This window comes from Poecilia mexicana, unplaced genomic scaffold (genome assembly GCF_051168715.1).
Source record: "Poecilia mexicana isolate PSO_F unplaced genomic scaffold, ASM5116871v1 scaffold_22, whole genome shotgun sequence".
In the NCBI taxonomy this organism is placed as follows: Eukaryota; Metazoa; Chordata; class Actinopteri; order Cyprinodontiformes; family Poeciliidae; genus Poecilia; species Poecilia mexicana.
In genome coordinates, this window is record NW_028263391.1 from 7,114,269 (window position 1) to 7,137,599 (window position 23,331).

General features: G+C 41.4%; 2 protein-coding genes across 2 annotated transcripts; both read left to right on the top strand.

Moving 5' to 3' along the window:
* The first annotated feature begins 2,125 nt into the window (after window positions 1-2,125).
* myct1b (myc target 1b) lies at window positions 2,126-7,804 on the top strand. The gene is made up of 2 exons (XM_014968948.2): window positions 2,126-2,875; window positions 3,772-7,804. The coding sequence occupies exons 1-2, from the start codon at window positions 2,689-2,691 to the stop codon at window positions 4,269-4,271; spliced, it is 687 nt and encodes a 228-aa protein (XP_014824434.2). The 5' UTR covers window positions 2,126-2,688; the 3' UTR covers window positions 4,272-7,804.
* Window positions 7,805-10,232: 2,428 nt separating this feature from the next.
* tulp4b (TUB like protein 4b) lies at window positions 10,233-23,244 on the top strand. The gene is made up of 14 exons (XM_088002366.1): window positions 10,233-10,484; window positions 11,443-11,571; window positions 11,696-11,857; window positions 11,998-12,178; window positions 12,265-12,372; window positions 12,743-12,909; window positions 14,419-14,643; window positions 14,793-15,027; window positions 16,578-16,701; window positions 16,805-16,949; window positions 17,729-17,822; window positions 17,927-18,070; window positions 18,177-21,544; window positions 21,645-23,244. The coding sequence occupies exons 1-14, from the start codon at window positions 10,233-10,235 to the stop codon at window positions 21,759-21,761; spliced, it is 5,451 nt and encodes a 1,816-aa protein (XP_087858492.1). The 3' UTR covers window positions 21,762-23,244.
* Window positions 23,245-23,331: the final 87 nt, after the last annotated feature.

Consider the following 23,331-nt stretch of genomic DNA (forward strand, 5'->3'; position numbering starts at 1 on the left):
GCACAGTCTACTGTTACGAAGAGGGGGTACAGGTCGTAGTTTAATTATGGCTGACATCGCTTTGAGATAGTTTAAGGAAAACCAAAATGTCGAATTAACCCCATTAAAAGGTGCATAAACTATCCTGGCACTAGCTTTGACTTAAACCACTATGTGACATGTCGCTACATCAGTGTTAAGGTATGCTGTACCACAGTAACAGTCAGCTAGCAAAGTTAGACACCTGCTGAGGTATCTGTACGATGGAGGCGGCGTTCACTAAAGCCCGTTAAGAAATGGAGGAAGTTGCTAAAAACACCAGATAAACAGTGATAATTACTATGAAAACGCTCACAAATAAACTCAGACACCCGACAAAACACTAACACCAACGTATCAAGACAACAAGTACAATTACGTATGAGACGGACACGAAGTTGCACGTCGTCTTACCGCCTGTCGCAGCGCAGAGCATGGTGAACTCCCCTGAGGAAGTGCCCGTGCGTGTCTGTGTTGCCCGGTTGCCCATGGTAACCCTGAAAATGAAACTTGGTGGCGTGCATCAGCTCAGTGGCGGACTGCAAGCTGGAAACCACAAGAAGCTGAGCGGCATGATGCTGGCAGAGGGTGGAGTCGGAAATGTGAGGTGTGGTTTTCTGGTATTATAGTACAGTGGCTTTACGCACAAGCTTTCCGAGTGCATCTCAGGGCAATAATGTCGGGGGGAAAATTATATTTTTAAGGAATTCATTTCAGAAACTAGAACTCATATAGCTTCTTAGCACATAATGTGGGATATTTTAAATGTTTAATTTTGACTAATGTTGTTTATGACTGATGAAAAACTTAAGTCCAGTATTTAAAAAAAATAGATAAGATAAATATTAGCTCAAGTTATGGCCAGCAAAGTTGAAGGAAAACTGACTGCCCAGGCTATGCCATCTATATGCAAGCATATAGATGGAAAGTTAAGTGGAAGGAAAAATATCTTAGAAAAAGATACACAAGCAACAGAGATGACCCTGAGAGGATTGTGCAGTATGGCAGGGACTACAGCTTGAAGAGCCACTACACAGAGATGCTGATTTCATTTTCCAACACTTCTCATGACCTGCCCATACTGCCAAAATACCTGCTTTGATGACCATGTATCGCTGTTGTTTATTGGCCAGAAAACCCATCTGATCTAAATGTCACAGATAAGCTTTGGAGCAGAGGAGAATGTAATGAGAAAGATCAGCAGACCCAAAGAGGAATGAGGTGGGCTAATTCCTTCTGCTGTATAATTATCAAACTTAAAGTGAATAAAAGTATGAACCAGTCTTTGAATACCTATATTTTAGTGTTTTTAGTAGTGAGGTTCAGGTTTAGGCCTCAGTTTTAGGTTCATCAAGGTTTCTGGAATACTATGTCATTTTATCACTAGTGTGAAATGAACTCAGATCTCTACGTTTGCATTTTTGGTACTCAAAATCAAAGAATACTTGAACTTGGGGGAGCCTGTAGATGATGAATAAAAGTAACCCCACATGTGCTCTTTGTTCATTCACATTTATGATAGCCAAATACCACAAAATAGTGAGGGTGTACCAAGTGAGATTTGAATCAGTTTAGTAAACTGCCAACATCACATCCACTTGTCCAGACTGTCAATCAGTATCATATGTTGAATATTAACTCATACACCCCAAAGTTTATTTTTTTAACTGTCATTTCACCTCTGACTAGATTTATTAAATTGAAAAAAGAGAGATCAGGACAATAATTTAAAAAAAACCTTCACCAAAGAAGCTGTTTAAATTTAGTTAGAGTGATTTGTCGTGAAAATATTAAAGAAGACTGGTGGGGGGGAAAAAGATGAGCCCATTTTGAAATTGTGTGGTAAATTGTTTCATTTCCCCTATTTTAATTACATAACACACAAAAACTCATCTGTCTCTTTCTACAACATGAGTCAATAGAAATTCAATATCTTTCATTAATTTAAAGGAGCCCATAAAGGTCATTTCAGGTCCTACACCGACAGTTGCAGTTTCATTGTAAAGACTTGACTGCCACCTGCTGGACAACTCCTGTAAACATACCTGTATCAACATCAACATTTCATGGTTCAATCCCGAGGAAAAATGTGTAGTTATTGTGACAAAACCCTTTCTTCAGACTTACTGAAGGAAAAACATATATAACAATGATTGAAATTAAATTCTTTACAGAAAAGAAGCAGCAGAGGTTTTAGCACTCAACTGTAGAAGTTTGCAATGTTCTTCTCAGTCTTGGAGCAAGAGTGGGAACACTGCAACAATGGAAGGAAATCCCCACAGGGACCTGAACTTGACACTCTAAAGACACTGGATTGGTTTGGCAGAGTTTTATGGATCTCCTTGTGCTGAACATTGTCAGGAAACCCGAATAATTTGAATTATTTCCAAGGTGTTGTACATGAGCAAAGAGGGCAGTATTTTTGGTTGGATGTTGCATATTTTGGTTTAACCAACTTTTTTCTTTTTTTTTTTCATGGAATGTGTGCATCCTGCAGATGACATGTAACATGCTCTACTTGTATGAAAGCCATATTTAATAGGAGTTTTGTTATGAGGTATTGATCCTAAGGAAATGATGTAAAAGGAAGTAACACTGCTTCCTAGTGTTATGTCCCACGCAGATAAGCAGCGCGTTTACTAAATTTAAAGCCAGAGAGGGGAAGGAAGCATGACAGCAAGATTTCCGCCACACCAAACACTGTTGGGATTGAAAAGCCTGTCTTGGGGCGGGGGGAAAAAACTTAGTTTCTGTGCGTGTGTGAGTCTGTGTGGAGCTCAAAAACCAGCTCATGGTGGGAAAATGGCACTAAATGAAACAAATGCATTTTTGGAAATATTAAAATCATTTAATCTTGGTAAGTGGATCTTAACTTTTTGGTTGCAAAGATTTCTTTAAAAGACTTTTTTGTTGTTGTTGCAGAAGCTACTTATATGCAAAGAGCATAGACAGAGATGTGTGTAAAATGCATAGGGAGCGATTGTAGTTTCTCAAAATTAAATCGCAAAAGAGCGATAATCTGTTAGTTAGTCTAAACAATAATTAGTATACCACACCAGGTTTCTTTTGTGTATTAAAATAAATTAATCTGCTTTTCCTTATTGTCTTCAGGTTAATTTCAAAATTAATGTTACACAACCAGAAGCGTTTTTTGTTTTGAAGAATATATATAAATATATATATATATATATATATATATATATATATATATATATATATATATATATATATATATATATATATATATATATATATGTTGCAATCTGTTTCCCTGTGCCATTCAGTTTCTTTGTTTTAAAAATGCAACAAAAACCAACCAGTTATCGTTTGTAATACGTCCTTATTTCAAAATGAACATGAAACCTAATAATAATAATAATATCCAGAGAGTTGTTTCAGCTTCAGCTCTTCAGCTGGGTAGAACCGCAGCACATAGCCTGTGAACCCACACACCGTGCATGATGTAAGATCTTATGTAAAAGTGGCCATTTACAACAGTATGTGCAACAATAAGTCAATACACCACAGAAGAGAAAAAAATGCTTGGCATAGACCATTCTGGTAACACTTGTCTTCCTGTTGTTCGTTGTGATCGAGGGTTTAAAGTGTTGTCGAAATCACCATCTGGGGAAATAATTTCCCTCATTTGCAGGGCAACACAATGCATCTGCCCACCCACTCCACCAAACATTTCCCTTTCATCTGTCTTTGCCTCCCTCGACTGAATCTGCGTACTGCTTTGTCTTCATCCAGGTGATTTGATTCTAGCCTTCTGTTTATCTATTCTTGTTGGCCTGCTGCTGGGAGCTCTGATCTACGTTCTGTTAACCTGGGCATCAAGACGCCGGGCTACAGCCAGGATCACGAGGCGCTCCAAAAAGAAATCTGGCAGTTCGCGACGTGACCCCACGGGCGGCCAGTTTGGCCTTTACCGAAGCACTTTCCTGAGTGTTTACAGGCAGCCCTCTCTAGAGCCGGTGGGCCCCTTGGGGAGCAAACCTGGCGCAGAGACGTCCACCTTTCGGCCGCTGCCCAAAAAGAGCAGGCCTAGCCTGGACATGGGAGACGATACACGGGTGACCATGTCAGAGGACACAGTGGCCATGGACTCTTCTGATTCAGCCTCCCTCGTACCAAGCAAGAGGAATTCCTTCTGGCTGGGTGGCAACGGGCTGAAAGGATTCCTTCCCTCACACACTCCACCTCCTGCATACGACAGTGTCATCCATGCCTTCGAGGAGACTTGCACTTAAAGCTGTTGGTATGACAACAAGAACTGAATCTACTGATTTTGTTAAGTATCTACAGACTTTTAAAACAGACTACAGTTGCAATGTTTTTGTAATAACTAGACATTTAGTTAAAAAAAATTTTTTTATGAAAAGGAGATACAGTGGCTCTTGAAAGTCACCTTGGTTAAAATGTCAGCTTTCAATTATGAACAAAAATGAGACCATGATAAATCATTTTAAAACAATTTTTAATTGTGAAATGTGACATCTATTGTGTACAATTCAACAACAAAAATAAATTAATTAAAAAACTCCGGTAGAAGAAAAAATCCCCAAAAATCCCCAAAAATCCCCAAAAGGTGCAAGCTTTTGGGGATTGTGTTGAATAAAGGTTCACCACCTACTTTATTGAACCTAATTTTGATTAAATTTCAGGTTTTAGCCCCGCTGGGAAATTTTAGGATAATGTAGATTGTTGAGCACGTGCTCCTACTTTTCATACAGTGAAATGTTCATTTTCCTTTGTATTAAATTCAATATGAAAAAACATGCGGTTTTTGCAAATTCACTATAATCCCATATTTTTACCTAGTTATTTAATAATTTAGCGCCAAACGCGTTACGCGCGTCAAAAATGCGTCTGACGGTTCAAATTCGACACGTGTGCACTTTTGGTGCGTTCGCACAAACGTGTTTTGAGCGTCAGGCGCGTCTGGTCTACGTTCAAAGTCTACGCGGAGCGTCGGACTCGCTCTACGCATCAAACGCTCAAAAAGCTTCAATTTGCGCCACAAGGGTTTTTATCAGTTTAATCAGATTAACTATAAATAATGGTAGTTATATACCATAAAAAATTAAATAAGTTACATTAAATTAAATGTGCTTGAAACAAATATGATTTATTTGCTAAAGAAGATTTTGAAACTATTTTTATTCAGTTTTTCTTTTTCTTGTCACAGATTTCTTTGTTTTTAGTTGAATTGAGCAGAATAAATGTCACGATATGTGAAAAATTTCATAGCTGATTATATTTAACCTAATTTTTCACATCACATGCTATAATTTTATTGTCTCCAAATAACTGTTCTATTTTTTCCTTGGCAATCCTGAAAATTTCAGTTTCTTTTATCAAACCAAAAATAACACACTAACATTTTGTGGAAGAATTAATGCAAAAAAATATTAGATAAAAAAAAATCATGTTTGCATGCAAATTTTTCAATCTATAAAAGTTATATATAGAAATGAATAGTTGAATGGTTTATAAATATTACAGGTCTGTTGGGATAGTAAAACTCCAAAAGTAAGGAATGTTTCTTCCAAAGATGGATTGGAACATCTGGGTCCTTACATTCCCCTTCTGGTGCAAAGTAAACTCCATGAGCCGCCGTAAACCATGGAAGTCAATTCAATTTTTAAAGTGTTTGGCAGTATAAATGCATAAAATACACTCTTTTTGGCGTTTAGATGTCATTCAAGGCAAGTTAAGAAATATTATGTTGCTGTCAAAAGCTGTAACTTCCACCTCCACTGACGGTCCCTTTCCCTTAAAGTATTTCCACATAGCTTTTGCAAATCAGTAACTACCATAAGTGATATGATCGTTTGCATCACTTCCTGTAAAATCGTAGCACCTAAATCTCATCAAACACATATGTTTGATTGTTGGGGGGATTTTATTACACAAAACAACACCAAACATGGCACCCTTCTACAAGAGGCGCCGCTGTTCGTAGGAGAATGAAGAGACACTGACACACATCTGTAATCTGTTGGTGGGTGGAGTCAGGCATATTGTAAGAAAGACGGATAAATAAATACTATTAATGACCTGATTGTTAGATTTCTTTTCAATATATGTCCTTTTTACCCAGCACTCGTTTTGTAGTCTTACTAGAAATTAGAAGAAAGTTTGGTCATGTCTACTTCAGCCTTCTGATGGTGAAGGTGTTATGTTGTGTATTATATTTCCTTATCTTCCAGCAGACAGTCACTTTATTTAGTATTTCATGAGCATGGTCTCCATATGTTTAGCAGTACAGTCATGAATAAACTGCGTTTAGACCATGAGGAGTTCCAGTGCCCCAGTGTTTTTGATTAAATAAAAATATGAATCTTAACAATGGCGCTATTAGTTGTTTTCAGTATAAAGTAATAGTGATCAAAATGGTTTAGTTCAGGGGTGTCAAACTCCAGTCCTCAAGGGCCGCTGTCCTGCAGTGTTTAGATGTGCCACAGGTAAAAAACAGTGGAATGAAATGGCTTAATTACCTCCTCCCTGTGTAGATCGGTTCTCCTGAACCTTGCTAATGACCTAATTATTCTTTTCAGGTGTGGTGCAGCAGAGGCACATCTAAAAGTTGCAGGACAGCGGCCCTTGAGGACTGGAGTTTGACACCCCTGGTTTAGTTTCTTTTTCTTTTTTTGAGGAAATATCAATATTTGCATAATGAGACTTTTTCTGTTTAGATGTGAATGTGTGCGCGTATTATCTGTCTTGTGTGTTACTGAGATGGACTGGTGTCCTGTCCAGTGGTCACCCTGTCCAATGATCACTGGAGATTAGCAACGGAAGGATCATTCATCCCTTGTTTAGCTACCCAGGTCGTAAGGCCACATGTAACATCCCTGAATCCAAACTTGAATATATAGAAATATACAATAAAATTTACCCCGAACCTTTTATATCTGTCATTAGCAAATGCCTCAAGTCAGTCTGGATGTAAATAAATATATTATCACTTTCCTAAAATAATGGCCTAAGTTATTTTTGCCAAAAGTGTTGTTTTTGTTGTTGTTGTTGTTTTTGTCCTTTTTTGGCTAAATCGTCTTTTGGCAAAAAAGAGGTGGTGATATTTATTTTATTTAAACTAAAAAAAGTTTAGATAAGCTTATGGGAAGTTTTGGGAATTGCCTTTGGCATTTATATATTTATATTTATAGTCAAACCCAATACAACACCAGATAGTGTGACTATATTTGGTGTAAGTCACCAAATAGGGACTTATTTTGAAAGTTCACTGGAAGTGACATGTACTATTTATTTGTTTTATGACTATTCAAGCCTTGCAACGAAATTTTGCTCAAAATTTAAATGTACAGTTGAATGACAATAAAGTGACTCTGTGTCTATGTATATCTATGTCTAGGAAACAGCCACCAGCAGTAAAATATGTATAAAATATTATAATAGTCTAACTTTCATTGCTCTGCTTTATACTGTTAATGTCATTTTCGTGCTGTCATTATGAAAATAGTATTAAAAACCCCCAATATGCCCCAATATGCGATGATATTTTATTTTTCCATAAAAGTACAAACTCTACAATTAGGTAAATGTCAAAAGCACATGGTTTAAATCTTGTCATTTTTATTTTTATTTTATTATTTTTTTTTTTTTGGTAACTTCTGTCAAAAAAAATTGTAAAATATTATTAATTTGCAGTCTTACATCTTTAGCGTTTCTTCACTGATTTCTTGGAAACAAATAGTAAAATTACAAACCTAACGACGAACACGGTAAGAGCCATGACAAGGACGCGACGAAAGAAAAATGCAGATCGTGCATTTCTGCCAGAAATCACAGCTGCAAACTGCACGACAGGTACGTTACAGAGAGTGGGTGCGCCGTACGAGGTTGCCATCCAGACGGAAACCCCCGTTTGCGTGAAGCAGGAAACACTTGGAAGCGTTTGAACGATTTATTAGCCTCTAGGGGATGGAAGTTTATATAAAATGAAAATCGGAGTTGGTAAATTTAGTTGTTCTTGTAGCCGTCAACATTTGCGTTTGGCGCACGGGCTGAATCCGCGCTGGAAAAACCCCTGCAGCATTTCCACGCTACCTGCCTCATGGCAACCCCTTTTAAAGACACAAGCACAAAGTGCGCCAAAGGAGAAGCGCCTGGCAACACTACGGCACTGTCTATCATTTTAGGACTAACATATAGATATTCTTATCTTGGTGACAGGTACGTACCGCTTTTAATTAATTGAAACTTAAACATATTTAATATAAGTGGCGCATGTGTAATTTCTAAGCCCTTACATTCGTGTCGATATGAGCTCTGACTCACTCAGACAGCTGGGTGATGCGGGTACATATGAGACGCCTATGAATAAGAAAGCGTCAGATGTAACCTGTCATTTTGTGAGATTTCTAAAAGAGCTGCTTTGTCTTTGACTCATAATTCACTCCAAGTCGTTGAATATACGGAGGCTTTAGTCAAAGATATATCGTTGCTATTTTAACAGCTTATTGACGTTCACGCCACAGTTCAGATGCTCTAAACATTGAAGGGTTTATGTAATATTTGCGACGTTTGAGTAAATATCTGTGTGTAATTTCTGCTCTGCCGGTAACAATAAGGCGCGGACAGCATCAGTACCCATGGAGACTAGCTCTTCATTGCAGTGTTGGCGTTGCATAGAGACTGAGAAACACTAAATATGAACGGCGACGCTCTGAATGACACCGCTGTTTTTCAGCTAAAAATCTCTCCGTCCTTTACTTGTTGAACTGCTGCGTTTTTCTTTGTCCCCCCCCCTCACCCTCCTGACGTCTTTTTTTAAAATTACTATTATTTTTTTTTTTCTTCCTGCACCTCAACAGGATTGCACAAGTCTCCGGGATGGGTGACTGGCATCTGAGGAGGCACGCATCTTCAAATGGCAAATTCTAAAGCTCAGATTTGAATGAGTGGCTGGATGAATGCATGAATGAATGAATGAAGAGCTGGATATCCTCTGGCTGTATGATGCATTTTACCTCCCTATTATAGGTCCCCTTTTAAGCACCAACAGGAAAACAGCCATTACCCTTCAGTGCATCATCTGGATGAAAATATGGACACCTTCAGAGGACGCATTTTGATTCAACATGCCCAGGAACTATGAGGTATTTCAAGCCGCTGTCAAATTGTCAATACTGAATACGGTTTAGCCAATCCCCCCCCCCCCCATGACATTACATAACATAATGTCAGCAAGCACACATCAAATATGTGCAGAAACTGACTCTGACATAAATTGGGGACCTCAAATTTGTAACATGTCGAATGATTAGCTTTTTTTAAAAGTGTGGTAGAAGAGAATACTCCTTTTTGATATTCCCCTTTTGGCATAAAAGAAAGGGCATAGCTCTGGTTTGCATTCTCAGAATTTCATGTATTTTATCTATATGGTTTAATTTCATTTTGTGAATGATGATCAATAGAGCTGTAGTGATGATGTAACTTACAGACAAATCCTGGAGCTGCTCCATGAGCAGTGAATAGTAGGGACTACAGCAAGAACATTATGAGCTGCCATAAGTGGCACACTTAGTGATTCACTGGTACTTGTTAAAATGCCAGTCAAAATTAATTTGCACAGAATTTTCTAAAACAAAACAAAACACTTTAAATCACCCGATTTTAGGGAGTTATTTCCCTGCCTATATTGTTTGTTGCTGGTTTGGGCTACTGCAGTGTGTTAATCTTTTTCTTTTTTCATGGCCTCTTTGACCAATATAAAGTAGCCCTCTATTGTAAGGTGAAAGGGAAACTATATATTCTACCAGCAAATATCTGAAAAGTGTGGCATGCCATTGTGTTCATGGTCTCTTTCCATCCTTGAGTAGAATTCAGTTCTGGTCTGTCTACAGGAAGTTTGAGTCTCTGAAACTTTCGAAAAACTTGAAAATAATTGCTGTTCATGGATCGATGCTCTTCATCCAGTCTGAGCTTGAGCTACTTTGCAAACATTTCAGTCTCCAGGTGTGCAAAGCTAGCCCAAACTTCCTGCAGGTGTATCTGCAGAAAAAGTAGCAGAAAGCATTGGCTCAGAGGATCCGAATACAAATGTACACCATGCTTATAAAACCACGGAAAACTACTTATCATGATCTTTATCGTCTACCTCAAAATTCTGCTCTAATGCGTGTTGATCTATCACCTGAAGCCTCTTCTCTTGTCTCACTCAGCAGCCTGACCAGTCAGTAGGGATGTTGGCCGCCGTGGAACATGGTCCCATCCTGTGCAGCGACTCCAACATCCTCTGCCTCTCATGGAAGGGCCGCGTCCCCAAGAGCGAGAAGGACAAGCCGGTGTGCCGGAGACGCTACTACGAGGAGGGCTGGCTCGCCACGGGGAACGGGAGAGGAGTCGTCGGGGTGACGTTCACTTCCAGTCACTGCCGGAGGGATAGAAGTACACCGCAGAGAATCAACTTTAACTTGCGAGGACACAACAGTGAGGTGAGGGCCTCTTGTGACTTTAAATCCAAATAAGCTGCTGTTGGCCACGCCCTTCAATGCAACGTTTACACTTGTACCTTTAGCAAACAGATGTGCAGTGATACAACCATATGTCTACCCATTCTCAAGAAAGTGTTAATAGGTTTATCGTATAATTACCCTGCGTGTGACTCAACTAGTTGCTCATTTTCGATGGAGCTGAAGAATGTAGATATTTTTTACACCCATTCTGTAAGACGCACCAATACTGCAGGCAATTAAACAAACCCTTAGCATATTGCTACCGTGCTTGGAAAGCTCTTGTTGATTCTTTCAAACATGCTGATTGCCATTGCGGCTGAACTGCTCATCGTTTTTCTACTCTGACTTTAAAACGTCTCTCAAAAAAAGGAACTTGGCTTGTCTGTGTGGGCAAATCAACAAACATGGTGTTTTGGTGGTTTCCATTGTGGTTCCCGGGCTGCTCTTGAGCATCCCAACCAATTTGCTGTGACAAGTTGAAATCAGACGGTTGAAACTTGGACACAATCAAAGGTCTCCTCAAATGTGGACTATTCCTAAAAAATGATTTTGATCCATGAAACCAACCGACTGAAAGGAAGCTATACCAACTGTGCCAGAAGCTTGTCTGCAAAATTAACAAACTGTAAAAGTAAGAATCAAATCATTTTCAGCTTTTGCTTAAAGTCGATTTCTTTGCTCCAAAGGTCCTTGTTGCATTCATGAACTTGTCGTTGATCTTATTGTTAGTACATGTTTCTTGCTGGTGCTATTTTTATGCGCCTGTGTGCTGACTCTCCTTGCAACTGCTTTGGCTCTTAAAAGCCTGTTCTGCCTCAAAGTCTTTTTTTAGACTCGTGTTTATGCAGCACATTACTCCTGAAAGTTTCTCTCCGCGGACAGCTGTACCTGTGCTTTTAGAAAATGGAAGAAAGCTGCTTGCTTTGCTCCTTTGCAGGTTGTCTTGGTGCGCTGGAATGAGCCCTTCCAGAAGCTGGCTACCTGTGACATGGAAGGAGGCATCTTTGTATGGATCCAGTATGAGGGAAGGTGGTCTGTGGAGTTAGTGAATGACAGAGGAGCCCAGGTGTGCAATTTCGTTATTGTGTTTCAATAATAATGCAGCATGCATTTGTTACAAATATAAACCCCGCCATCGCTTTAGTTGTTTCACACCAATACCCCTAACAGTATATCTTATCGCCCTTCAGGTGAGTGATTTTACTTGGTCACACGACGGCACCCAAGCCCTCATCGCTTACAGGGATGGCTTTGTGTTAGTCGGCTCGGTCAGCGGGCAGAGACACTGGTCCTCAGAGATCAACCTGGAGAGTCAGATCACCTGTGGCATCTGGACACCTGATGATCAGCAGGTAAAAGACGCTCTGCTGAGTTTCTAGTATCAAAACATCCTTGGTGGTTCGCGTAAAGTGTTAAAGAAACGCTGTCTCCGTTTAGCGGCGGCTTAGTTATTAGTAACATAGTTGTTGTTATTGAACAACTTTCTCCGTAGGTGTTGTTTGGGACAGCAGATGGGCAGGTAATAGTGATGGACTGTCATGGACGGATGCTCGCTCACGTGCTGCTACACGAGTCTGACGGCATCGTCAGCATGTCGTGGAACTGCCCCGACTTCCTGGTCGAGGACAGCACAGAGAGCGACACGGACTCTGATGACAATATCCTGCCTTTCGGTATGACCGTTTCCTCCCCCTCTCTGCTCACGACAAACGCCTAATGAACCAATGAATGTACATGTACTTTTCTTCCTTTTTCCAAGTCCGAAGAGTCAAGCCTTTGTTGACAGTCACCTTCTTATCAGGAGATATCAGTTTGATGAACAACTACGATGATCTCTCTCCGGCTGTTATCCGTTCAGGACTGAAAGGTACGATCCCCCAGTATGATGATGCAACAAGGTATAGTTTTCAGATTTGGTAAAGGTAAGGTAGCCATTAACGTCATGGTGTCTTTTGACTTTAATCATCCAAATTTAGGGGTGCCCAAGTCAGGGCCCTGATAGCTTCAGTTCTGTAACTGTTAGATGCATCCCTGCTGGGGTGTTGGAGAAGGGAAGTATCTGAAAGTTTGCGGGACGCTAGCTCTCAAGAACCGGACTTGGACCAGACCAATTGTAGGTCTTGAATTTGTTTATTGAGAAACGCTGTTACTGCCACTTCAGGTTCCAGCCCACATGAGTAAAAATTACAACTTTATTGTCGACAGATTTCTTTCTGATTTAATTTTCCTCACTATAGATGTAGAAGCCCAGTGGTGCTCTCAGGGAGACCTCTTGGCTGTGGCTGGCATGGAGAAACACGGGCTCCCAGCCGACACAGCGTGTGCATCCATCATGCGGAATGCTCTTGTTAAGTTCTACAATGTACAAGGAGAGCACATATACACTCTGGAAACACCTGCACAGGTTAGTCTCTCTGTATAGCTGCAATATGGAACTTTTATTAAAAACATTTTTTTTATCATTATGTTGTGACAGTATAAGACAGATAATCTATGAAAAAAATCAAGCTCCTGTGGCCTCGCCCAGTGCTCCTCGTATTAACTGCAGAAGTAGAAACAGCCAATCAGAGCCAGGACGAGGGTTTTAGCGCTGCCAATCACTCTTGTACTCACCCAAACCCTCTTGCTCTTTGCTAAGCTACAGCTGGTTCACTACAACATAGCCTGCCATGAATGCTAAAGCTAGTTAGCATCGCTACCGATGACGCCGGGTAAACGGTTTTCCTGTAACAGTAAGTTGTTTTCCCACCATTAGCAAATTGAGTAGCATCCAGGAGGTTGATTGGCATCGCTTAGATCTCCTGGCTACAATTTTTTTAGGCATAGTTTCTTTAGTTTTTTATTATTATAAATATCTTAGAAGATAGCAATATAAAGAGACTAAATATTTATATAGTTTCTTACAAAAGATAGGCAGAAAGCTTGAGCCTTTCCATATTTTGTCAGTTAGCAAACAGAAACTTTAATGTATCCCGTTTTATGCAATAGACCCACACAAAGTGCATAATCGCTAAATGGAAAGACAATACAGCTTTTGTTACTTGCAAACATGTGTTCAAACATCACCCTGAACACACCAACAACACAATTAAACATAACGGTGGCATCATCATGATGTGGAACGCCATTCTTCAGCGGAGACAGGGAACATGGTCAGAGTTGATGGGAACATGCGTGGAGCTAAATACAGCGTGAGACTGGGGTGAAACTTTACCTTTCAGCACAATAGTGAACCTAAACCTGACCTACAATGGAACGGATTAGATCAAAGTCAATGTCAAATTTATTAAAAACAGGTTTAAAATTGCACCAGTGTGCTGTACAAAAATGATAACAAAATAAGTTGATGAAAAGAGAAAGAAAAATAATACAAGAAAAATATATACTAAAATAATAAGAGTAATAATAAGTAAATAAAAAAAAAACATCACAACAGAAGAGCTACAGTATCAGGCCTCAATTAAATGCCAAAGTTCAGACCTTCAAATGTAGAAGTTGTGGCAGAACTTGCTGTCTGCAGATGCTCACCATCTAATCGGACCGAACTTCAGCTACTTTAGGCAAAAAAAAAAAAATTGCGAAAATGTCCATCTTTGCCTCTGCTAAGTTTAAAGAGACGTACCCCCAATAATTAAAGTATTCACTCAGGTTGGGGTCTGATAGTACAAACGTCTGCCTCACTTTGCAGATTTTCATTTCCCTTAAAAACTATGGACTACTTTATGAAGTTCCATATCAAATCCAAGTGTTTTCATGGTACAAATTTTTGGTTAACATGTGGCAAAGTGTTGAAAACACCAGTGAATATGAAAACTTTTGCAGGGCTTCTTGTCTGAGACTGTTAGTTACATAAATACCATAGAAGTGTCCAGTGTGTTCTAACAATAGAAGATCTTTGGTTGCTCTGTTTCAGAGGCCCATCACCACCATCTGCTGGGGTCACAGAGACTCCCGCCTGTTCCTTGCATGCGGACCAGCTCTCTATGTGGTGCGTGTGGAGCACAGGGTGGCCAGCCTCCAGCTCTTGTGCCAGCAGGGTATTGCGAGCGCCCTGCGCGAAGAGAAGGACGTTGGGAAGCTGAACATGCCCTCGCTGCTCTGCTCTTACGTTACCTCTGCTTTTATACCGACCATCAAGGTATTTCACTTCAGCGTATTTCCTAAAACCTGCAGTTGTGTGGCTAGGTCATGCTGATCCTGCTGGGGAAGTGAGCAGAGGTCATCGGACACTCACATTTTCATATTGTCCCCTTGAGCAGCCAGAAATCTTTCCTTTCTCTGTTCCAGCCTCCGATTCCTGACCCCAACAACATCCGCGACTTTGTCAGCTACCCCACGTCCGGGAACGAGCGGCTGCACTGCACCATGAAGCGAGCGGAGGATAGTCCTGAGGCAGGCGGCCCCTGCTACACGCTGTACCTGGAGTATCTTGGGGGGCTGGTGCCTATTCTCAAGGGAAGGCGCATCAGTAAGCTCAGGCCTGAGTTTGTCATTATGGATCCAAAAACTGAAGGCAAACCTGGTGAGTTCACAGTTGACCCTAATATTCATCAGAATTTGTGTGTATGTTTTTCCAGAGATGCACGGAGCAATTGGAGAGCAAATTTTCCCTTCATCTACCCTGAATGTTGATCAGCCTCTCAAATACTTAAAAAAAAAACCCAGATTTTTCTTCTTCCTAATTATTAATTGCAGCAAAACTATAAATAATGTTCAGTCTGTAAATATTTCAGCAAACAACAGATATGTTGTTAGTTATTCAGTTTCTGTTGGATCTAAAACAGCTTCATATACGATAGAGTTGTCAAGTTATAAAAACTTTGTGCATCCTTTTAATTAAGAAAGTCCAGTCAAGTTTATTTGTAGAGCACATTTCAGCAAATGTTCAGTGCTTTACCTCATGAAAACATAACACAGTCACCAATTGTGAAACAAAAGCCATCATCAAAATCATAAAATAAAAATCTTCTGAAAAACTGAATGGACCACTCCACTGAACCCCATTGAAAACCTCATGGCTACGCCACAAAATATCAATTTCTGAACTCTTCCTGAGTTAAAACATTAGTATTGTTGTTTTTAAATGAATATTAACTTGTTTTCTTTGCATTATTTGAGGTCTGTAAAGACTCCATCTTTTTTCGTTAATTTGACCATTTCTCATTTTCTGTAAATAAATACCAAATTCTTGCTTGGCTGTTTTACAGTTTTCTGAAAGTTTGATCCAGATTTATGCAGCATAGAAGCTGAATTCTGGTTCAGGGGATACAGAGCAGGCTAAAACCAGAAAACCTGAGTGGCCTGGAATGACAAATGGTCTACCACATATTTTGGTGCTAAGCCAATCAGTGATTTATAAACTAACAAACATATTTTAATGTTTAATGGGTGATGTGCTCTGTCTTCCTGGTCTTAGTGAGATCACGAGCAGCAGCATTCAGCATCTGCTGCAGCTGATGCTGATCAATTTTTCAGGCAGAGCCGTGAAGACATTGTTGGAGTAATCAGTGCGACTAAAGGCAAACTGAAGGGAAAGGGCAACATGAGCCAGCTGATTCTTCTCTGAAAAGAGCTTATTAAAACAATCAAGACTAAATTTACACAATACAATGGCATGTCAACAAGATCTTAGCAGTTGGCTGCTGGACATTTTATTTTTTGTGTGTGAAATACTTAAAGAATTGTTCCAAACTGACTCAGAATACCTTATTGATGTATCTCTATTTTTATAAATGTTTTGCTGAGGACAGATGAGCCATAAGGCAGCATTGGATAGGAGATAAAAACACAGGTGCTCAAACACACTTTTATTGCTTTCCAGAAGGGATATGAGTGCTGTGTTCTAACCATTTGCCAGGAGGAAGAACAAACGCAGTCTCCTCTCTGATGTAACATGATTTGTGGCCTGATTCAGAAATAGCCTGTGCGAGGACCGGGCATTTGGCTTGTTAAATCATTTTTATGCAACGGAAATTTAATGCCACGTTCGTTTTAGTTTTTTTTTTTTTTTTTTTTGCCACAGACATGTTTTTGCTCGGTAATCTTCAGTACCACTTGTGTTTCTTGTTCCAGAGGACGTGTGTGTGAATCCCATGATCTCCTACACAGACAGCTGTAACTGCTCCGACTCCAGTGACATCGACTTGAGTGACGAGTGGGTGGGGAAGAAGTCGCCAAAGTTATCCCGCGGAAACAGGTTGCCTCGTCGGAAATGATGTCGACGAAGCCTTTGCGCATTCAGGATTCGTCTATTGATGCTGTTATTTTAACAAGTCTAACAATATATATATTTTTCTTAGGTTAAATATGGATTCAAGAAAATCCCCCAAACTTTCACGCGCCAATCAAGAAGGGCAACGGTCACCACGGCTACTGACTAAAAAGCCTCCGGTTCGGTCGCCCAGTCTGACCCGCCGTGAGTTTACAATGGATGGAAACACAGAGGTACTTTTGACCTTTACTCAAAATTATTTGTCAACGCTGTTGACGTCTTCAAACATAGCATATAAGACATAAGCCGTACCTCGATTATGTAATGTTCATACTCACATTTTGTCACATTACAACCTCAAATTCTGTTGTTGGGGTTTTATGTAGTCAACCAACACAAAGCTGTGCATAATTGTTAAGATGGGGGTGAAATTATATGAGAGGTTTTGATGAGAAAGGATTTCACATTTTTTATGAATGAATCTCCCTGGGTCGATATGTAGCCTATTTTAAAGCTTCAAGTCTTTTCAAGTATGTCTAACAGCTTCACTACAAAATAGCTCAGGGTCAGTCAGTCTGATCAGCATCTTGACATTCGATGTCTTGCCTTTATATACTTTGGCATGTTGTGTGGAAAGCTGGAGTCAAACTTAGAAGCTTTGCATTACTATTTGATTACTCTCACCACTCAAATTCATTTGGTGGTATCAGAGTGAAGACGTGAAAATATTTGGAGATGTTCAGTAAATTACATTTAAGGCCAAGTAAAACCAGGGAAGTAATCTTCCACTAGTTTTTTCATCTTATGCAGGAAACCAACCGATTGCATAATCAACAAGTACACCAGTTATGATCCTGATACTGCAGTATTTTTGTTAGATTTCTTTATTTCTATTTGTTAAATATACAACTAAATCCAAAAAAATCTAAATAAAATCCAGTTAATAAAACCTTCTTGTGCCAGAGGTTCATGCAGACTAATTTAGTAATTTTCTATTTTTACACTTCCACAGCACAACTACCTTGCCCAAGTCACATCTAACATTTGGGGAACAAAGTTCAAAATTGTAGGACTCGCCTCTTTCCTCCCAGCCAATCTCGGTGCAGGTAAATCTCCCAAAAATGTCCGATGCATGTATGATTTGTCTACAAAACAATTTATGATTCATGTTTTTTTTTTTTATTCTTCTTTGTGTATTCTTTTGCTTCAGTGATCTATAAGACTAGTTTGCTGCATCTGCAACCGAGGCAGATGACTATCTACCTTCCTGAAGTGCGAAAGATTTCTCATGACTTCATGAGCCTGCCTGTGTTCAACCCCAATGTGTTCAGTGAGGACGAGGATGACCTACCAGGTTCCAACGACAGCACGATTGTCAATGAAAAAAACATGTAAAATTATTAATATACGATGAGATTTCAGTGTCTTTGGGTAAATTTCTGCTCTGTGTCTTCTTAAAGTGATGGGGCCGTCTGGAGTAGCCGGAGACAACCCACCCTGTACCGTCAATATTCCCATCGCTCCCATCCACAGCCCAGCTCAAGCCATGTCTCCAACTCAAAGCATCGGACTTGTTCAATCCCTCCTGGCCAATCAGAACATTCAGCTTGACGTGCTAACCAATCCAACAGCCACGGCCGCAGCAGCGGCTGCGGCGGCGGCTGCCTCAGCCTCAGTCCCCGTCCCTGATCATGGCCAAGATGCTGTTGCGTCACCATACCCTGTTCCAACTAGATATTCAAATCATAGTCAGGGGATTTTCAGTGGGTTAGACATGGGTCCTCTTCTCCCTGGTACTCTGCCTCCCCCACCACCGCCTCACCATCTACCGCCACAGCCTCACTCGCAGAGGGCTCACTCACAGCAGCCTCGCCAGCAGCCATCGAAACAGTCCCATACGGTGCAAACGCAGCAGCAGCTGCAGCAGCAACAGCAGCAGAAGATGCATCATCACCAACTGCAACAACAGCAACAACAGCACCATCCGTCTCAGTCACAACAGCAGCAACACCACCATCCGTCCCAGACACAACAGCAGCAGCAGCAGCAACAACAGCCACAACATCAACAGCTGCAGCAGATGCATCACCCACAGACTCTACACCAACAGGCCCAACATCATCAACACCAGGCTCAACAGCACCCGCCAATGCAACAGGCCCAACAGCTTCAGCAACAGCAGCAAATCCAACAGCAGCAGCACCAGATGCAGCTGCAGCACGAGCAGATGCAGCAGCAGCAGCAGCAGATGCAGCAGCAGCAGCAGCAGATCCGGCAGCAGATCCAGGAGATGCGGCAGCAGCAGCAGCAGCTGCAGCAGCAGCATCAGCAGATCCAGCAGCAACATCAGCAGATGCAGAGGCAGCACCAACAAATGCAGCAGCAGCTCAAAATGCAGATGTCGCTGCCGCCGCCTCCCACTGGCTATCCAACCATTTCTCTGCAACAGATCCATCTCCTTCCTTCGATCCCTCCTCCCACTGCTGTGCCTGAGCTGGACAGGGGGGACCACGCACACACGCTGAAGCCGACTCTTCCACGGACGTTACCTCCTTCCTTCAGCGACGCAGACGGAGCTGTGGAGATCCAGATGAGGAAGGTAAACCCCCCACCTCCGTACCCAGGGACCGTGGTGTCTGCAGCAGCAGCTACAGCAGCCGCTGCTCCTCAAACGTTCATTACAAACTGTGACAGCCCAAGTGTCCTGGCCCCCGATCCCTGCCTCAAGAAAGACGAATTTTTGCTTCACCCAGTCACCTTGCAGTACCCAACCCCTCTGGGGTACGAACGGATCACCACCTTTGACAGCAGTGGCAATGTAGAGGAGGTGTGTCGCCCACGGAGACGCCTCATTCGCAATCAGAATGCATACTCTGTTCATGGCATTGGAGGTTCGGCAACTCTTAAAGTGACTTCCACTGAAAATAAAAAAATTCAACTACCATACAGCTCAGCCACGTTGAGTCGTCTGTCCGTTCCTCGGTATTCTATACCAAGCGGAGACCCTCCTCCGTACCCTGATCCGGCCAATCAGGTAACTGCTACTCTTCCTCCTCCTCAGAAAATCGACAGCAGTCTGATTCATGCCACTCTACGTCGTGAGCGCAGAGATGTGGGACTCAAAGTGCCACAGATGATGGACAGCTCGAGAACTTTGCCTACCAAGGCGAAAATGAACAGCGCATTGTCGCTTTCTTACCAGCAGAGGGTGCCCACTGCATTGTACACGTGCACACAGTGCAGCAGTAACAGCAGTAGTACCAGTGTCAGTGTAACCGGAGGGGGGACTACGAGTAGTGGCATCGCAGGCGGCACGGTCGTAAGGCAAGACTTCCCGCCAGGCAAAGGGGCTCATCACAGCACCATCATAGTGCACTCCAAAAGTGCCTCACCGCTGGCGTCTCAGTCGTCTTACAGTCTATTGGGAGCGGTAGATAACAGCCGGGACAGAACAGTGTACGTAAACTCTGCGTTTACTGAAGACGAGACACTAAATCAGCAGTGTCACCTTGAGAAATCTGTTCGTCAGTTGAATCTGGGCGATGGCAGTATGACAGTCAAACGCCCTCCGCCTTATCAGTGGGACACCTCCACCGCAGAGGACTTCTGGCTTACTCCAGAGCAGACGATGTTAGCCCCGCCACCAGGAAATCCTAAACCACCCCCTCTCATTATCAGTCAGGCGCAGCACTTGGACGTTACTCGGCTTCCTTTTGTCCTCACAACGAAGCCTCCAACCAGTCTGAACACGAGCACTCTTACCTTCCCATCAGGATACCAGATATCCCTCTCACCTTTCCCCCCAGGTGTGGGTCACAGTGGACCTCCACTCCAGACCCTACAGAACCCTCCGCCACAGTGTTCCCCAAATGAGGTAGTCACCTCGGTATCCTTTGCCCAACAGGATCCTAGTTTGGTCTTACCACCAGGGTACCCTCCAAACTTGGCTAACTTGGCTTGCTGTCCTCTCCCTCCATTATACCCTGGAGCTAGCTCATGCGCTGGACTTCAGCTTCACCCTGTCAGTTTACATCCTTGGAACCCTTACCCATGTCCACCACCAATGCAAGATCCTCCAGCTCCTCCCCTGCCTACCAAAACTCATCAGATTTTAGAAAAGCCTCTACTCTCCCCACCTCCTCCCACTGCTCCACCTCCACCACCTCCACTACCACCTCCTCCCCCGCCCACTGAGTTGATCCCATCCAAAAGTGCCACAGAAGACCAAGCAGAGTCTGCCAACAATTTTCCCGAGCCGTCGTCCCTTAACGAAAGCCCCGTTCCCCAGGAGTCGGAACGCTACAGCAAGAAGAGCCGCAAAAGGCTTGACAGCAGGGCAGAAGAGGGCAACATGCCCACGGTCTCTGAGAGCAGATCGAGAAAGGAAGGGCGGGCACTCTCTGACTTCAACACCCTCATATCCAGCCCAAGGCTCGGCAGTAGAGAGAAGAAGAAGCCCAAGGGGCAGAGAGAGCAACTGAATAAGACTAAGAAAATGAGCAGGACGACGAATGAGTTCCAGGACAGCTCCGAAAGCGAACCAGAACTGTTCATTAGTGGCGACGAGCTCATGAACCAGAACCAGAGTAGCAAAAAGAGCTGGAAGAACAAGAGGAGCCTGCGTATGGCAAGTGAGCTGGAAGAGATCAAGTGCCGCAAAGCCAACGAAAGAGAAGACCGCAGTTTAGGTAGCCAAGGGTTCGTCTATGTCATGGCCAATAAGCAGCCACTCTGGAACGAGGCTACGCAGGTCTATCAGCTTGACTTTGGCGGTCGGGTCACTCAGGAGTCAGCAAAGAATTTTCAGATAGAGCTGGATGGCAGGCAGGTAATGTGAAAAGCAATGACGCAAGAGTTTTAATGGTGACCAAATAACTTTCTGAAACAATAAGAAATCCCTGATGTGTTTCTGATGTTCTCTGTTTCAGGTGATGCAGTTTGGGAGAATAGACGGGAACGCTTACATCCTGGATTTCCAGTACCCTTTCTCTGCCGTGCAGGCGTTTGCTGTCGCCTTGGCCAATGTGACTCAAAGACTGAAATGAAGAGTCGTTTTGCCGGTGTTGCTGTTCTGTACTGGTCGGGACTGAGACACATTTATTACATTTTTTCCCAGATTTTTTTTTTTTTTTTTTTTGATTTGACTGTTCACATACCTGTGATTTACAGTTAGTATCGAAAGCAAAGTCAGCTTGTCAAGTACTGATGGAAGCAGTTTATCCAGAACTTTGACTTAATGCTGTAGTTCAGAAATATAACTTAGAATAAATATTATAAATAAATATAAAAGTCTTTACATAATTGATATTCATTCTGCATTAAATAAATGCAATTTCTGAGGGTAGAATGGAGTTTGAAATTCAGAATACATTGCCTCTAAGCCATACCATAAGATATCTAACACAAATCTTGCACTTTTTAAAATTTGTTTAAAAGGAATCCAGTAAAGAAGGCTGGTTTTATTATTAGTTATTTTTAGGATTTCGCTTACTTTGCTGATTCAAATCTCATTCCAGGCCAGCATTAAGGTGAGATTTGTTTAATTTGTTCTGCTACATGCTTTCAATGAGTGAGTCATTGCATCTGAAAGACCTGAGCAAAGTTTGGCATCGTATTTATGTTACTTCTATGAAGTGATGCAATGGGCGTTAAAATACATCTTTTGGCAAAAATATTACAATTTGATTCAGTGAGGCAGTAATATTTCATTGAGGCTTGCATTTTACATTTGTACATTCAATCGTATTTCGTGTAATTCTGTAGCCCGAACAGTTTTTGTTTACAGAAATCCTCCTGTTGCTGGTTGATTAAGTCTTTGAGTGCCATATGTAAGCTAAAGTGAAATCTTACTCTTTTTTTTTTTTTTCTTTTTTTTTTTTTGCTGGGTGTTTATGATGCTACTTGAATCCTGCATTTGAATGTGAAGTGCTGTAGTTTCACTATTTGGAAATCAGTGCTGCTTTGAATAGATAGAGCTTTTGTGCAATAATCCTACCTACACAGAACTGATGTTGTAATTGCAAAGGAAAATATAAAGCCGCTTGCTACACTGTGGATTTAGCAAGTGACCTACGCTTAGATAAGAAGTGCTTATACGTTGCTAACATTTTTTTTCATTTCTTTTGTTTTTACTTACCAAATATTTTGTGATGTTACATCTGTAGACAAAAAAAAAAGAAAATAATTTAGCAAAAGTGTATTTATAAGTTGTTGCAGTGAGCTGTAGGAGTGAGATTCATGTAAATTTGGTGCTAATGTATAAAAAAGATAAATTATTATTGAATGTTTGTTTCAAATTACTTTAAGGAGAAAACCTTGGAGAGCAACAAGAAGTGCAATGATTTAATTTTACAATGCTTTTCCCCCTCTGTGCAACTTTAAAGACAGTGTTCGCCAGTCATCAGCAATACTGCCTAATGAAGAGTTTGCAGCCAGATTTTATTTCTTATTCTGTGATGAAAAGAAAAAAAAAAGGTTTGTAAAGACCTATGGGTTAGCCAAAATGTAATAAAATCTATTTATCTGCAATGTTTTTGTTGCTGTTTTATTTGTGAAGTAATTTCTCTAAAATCTCCAGGTCCAATCTCCTGTTCCTGGGTACTGATTGTGTTATTA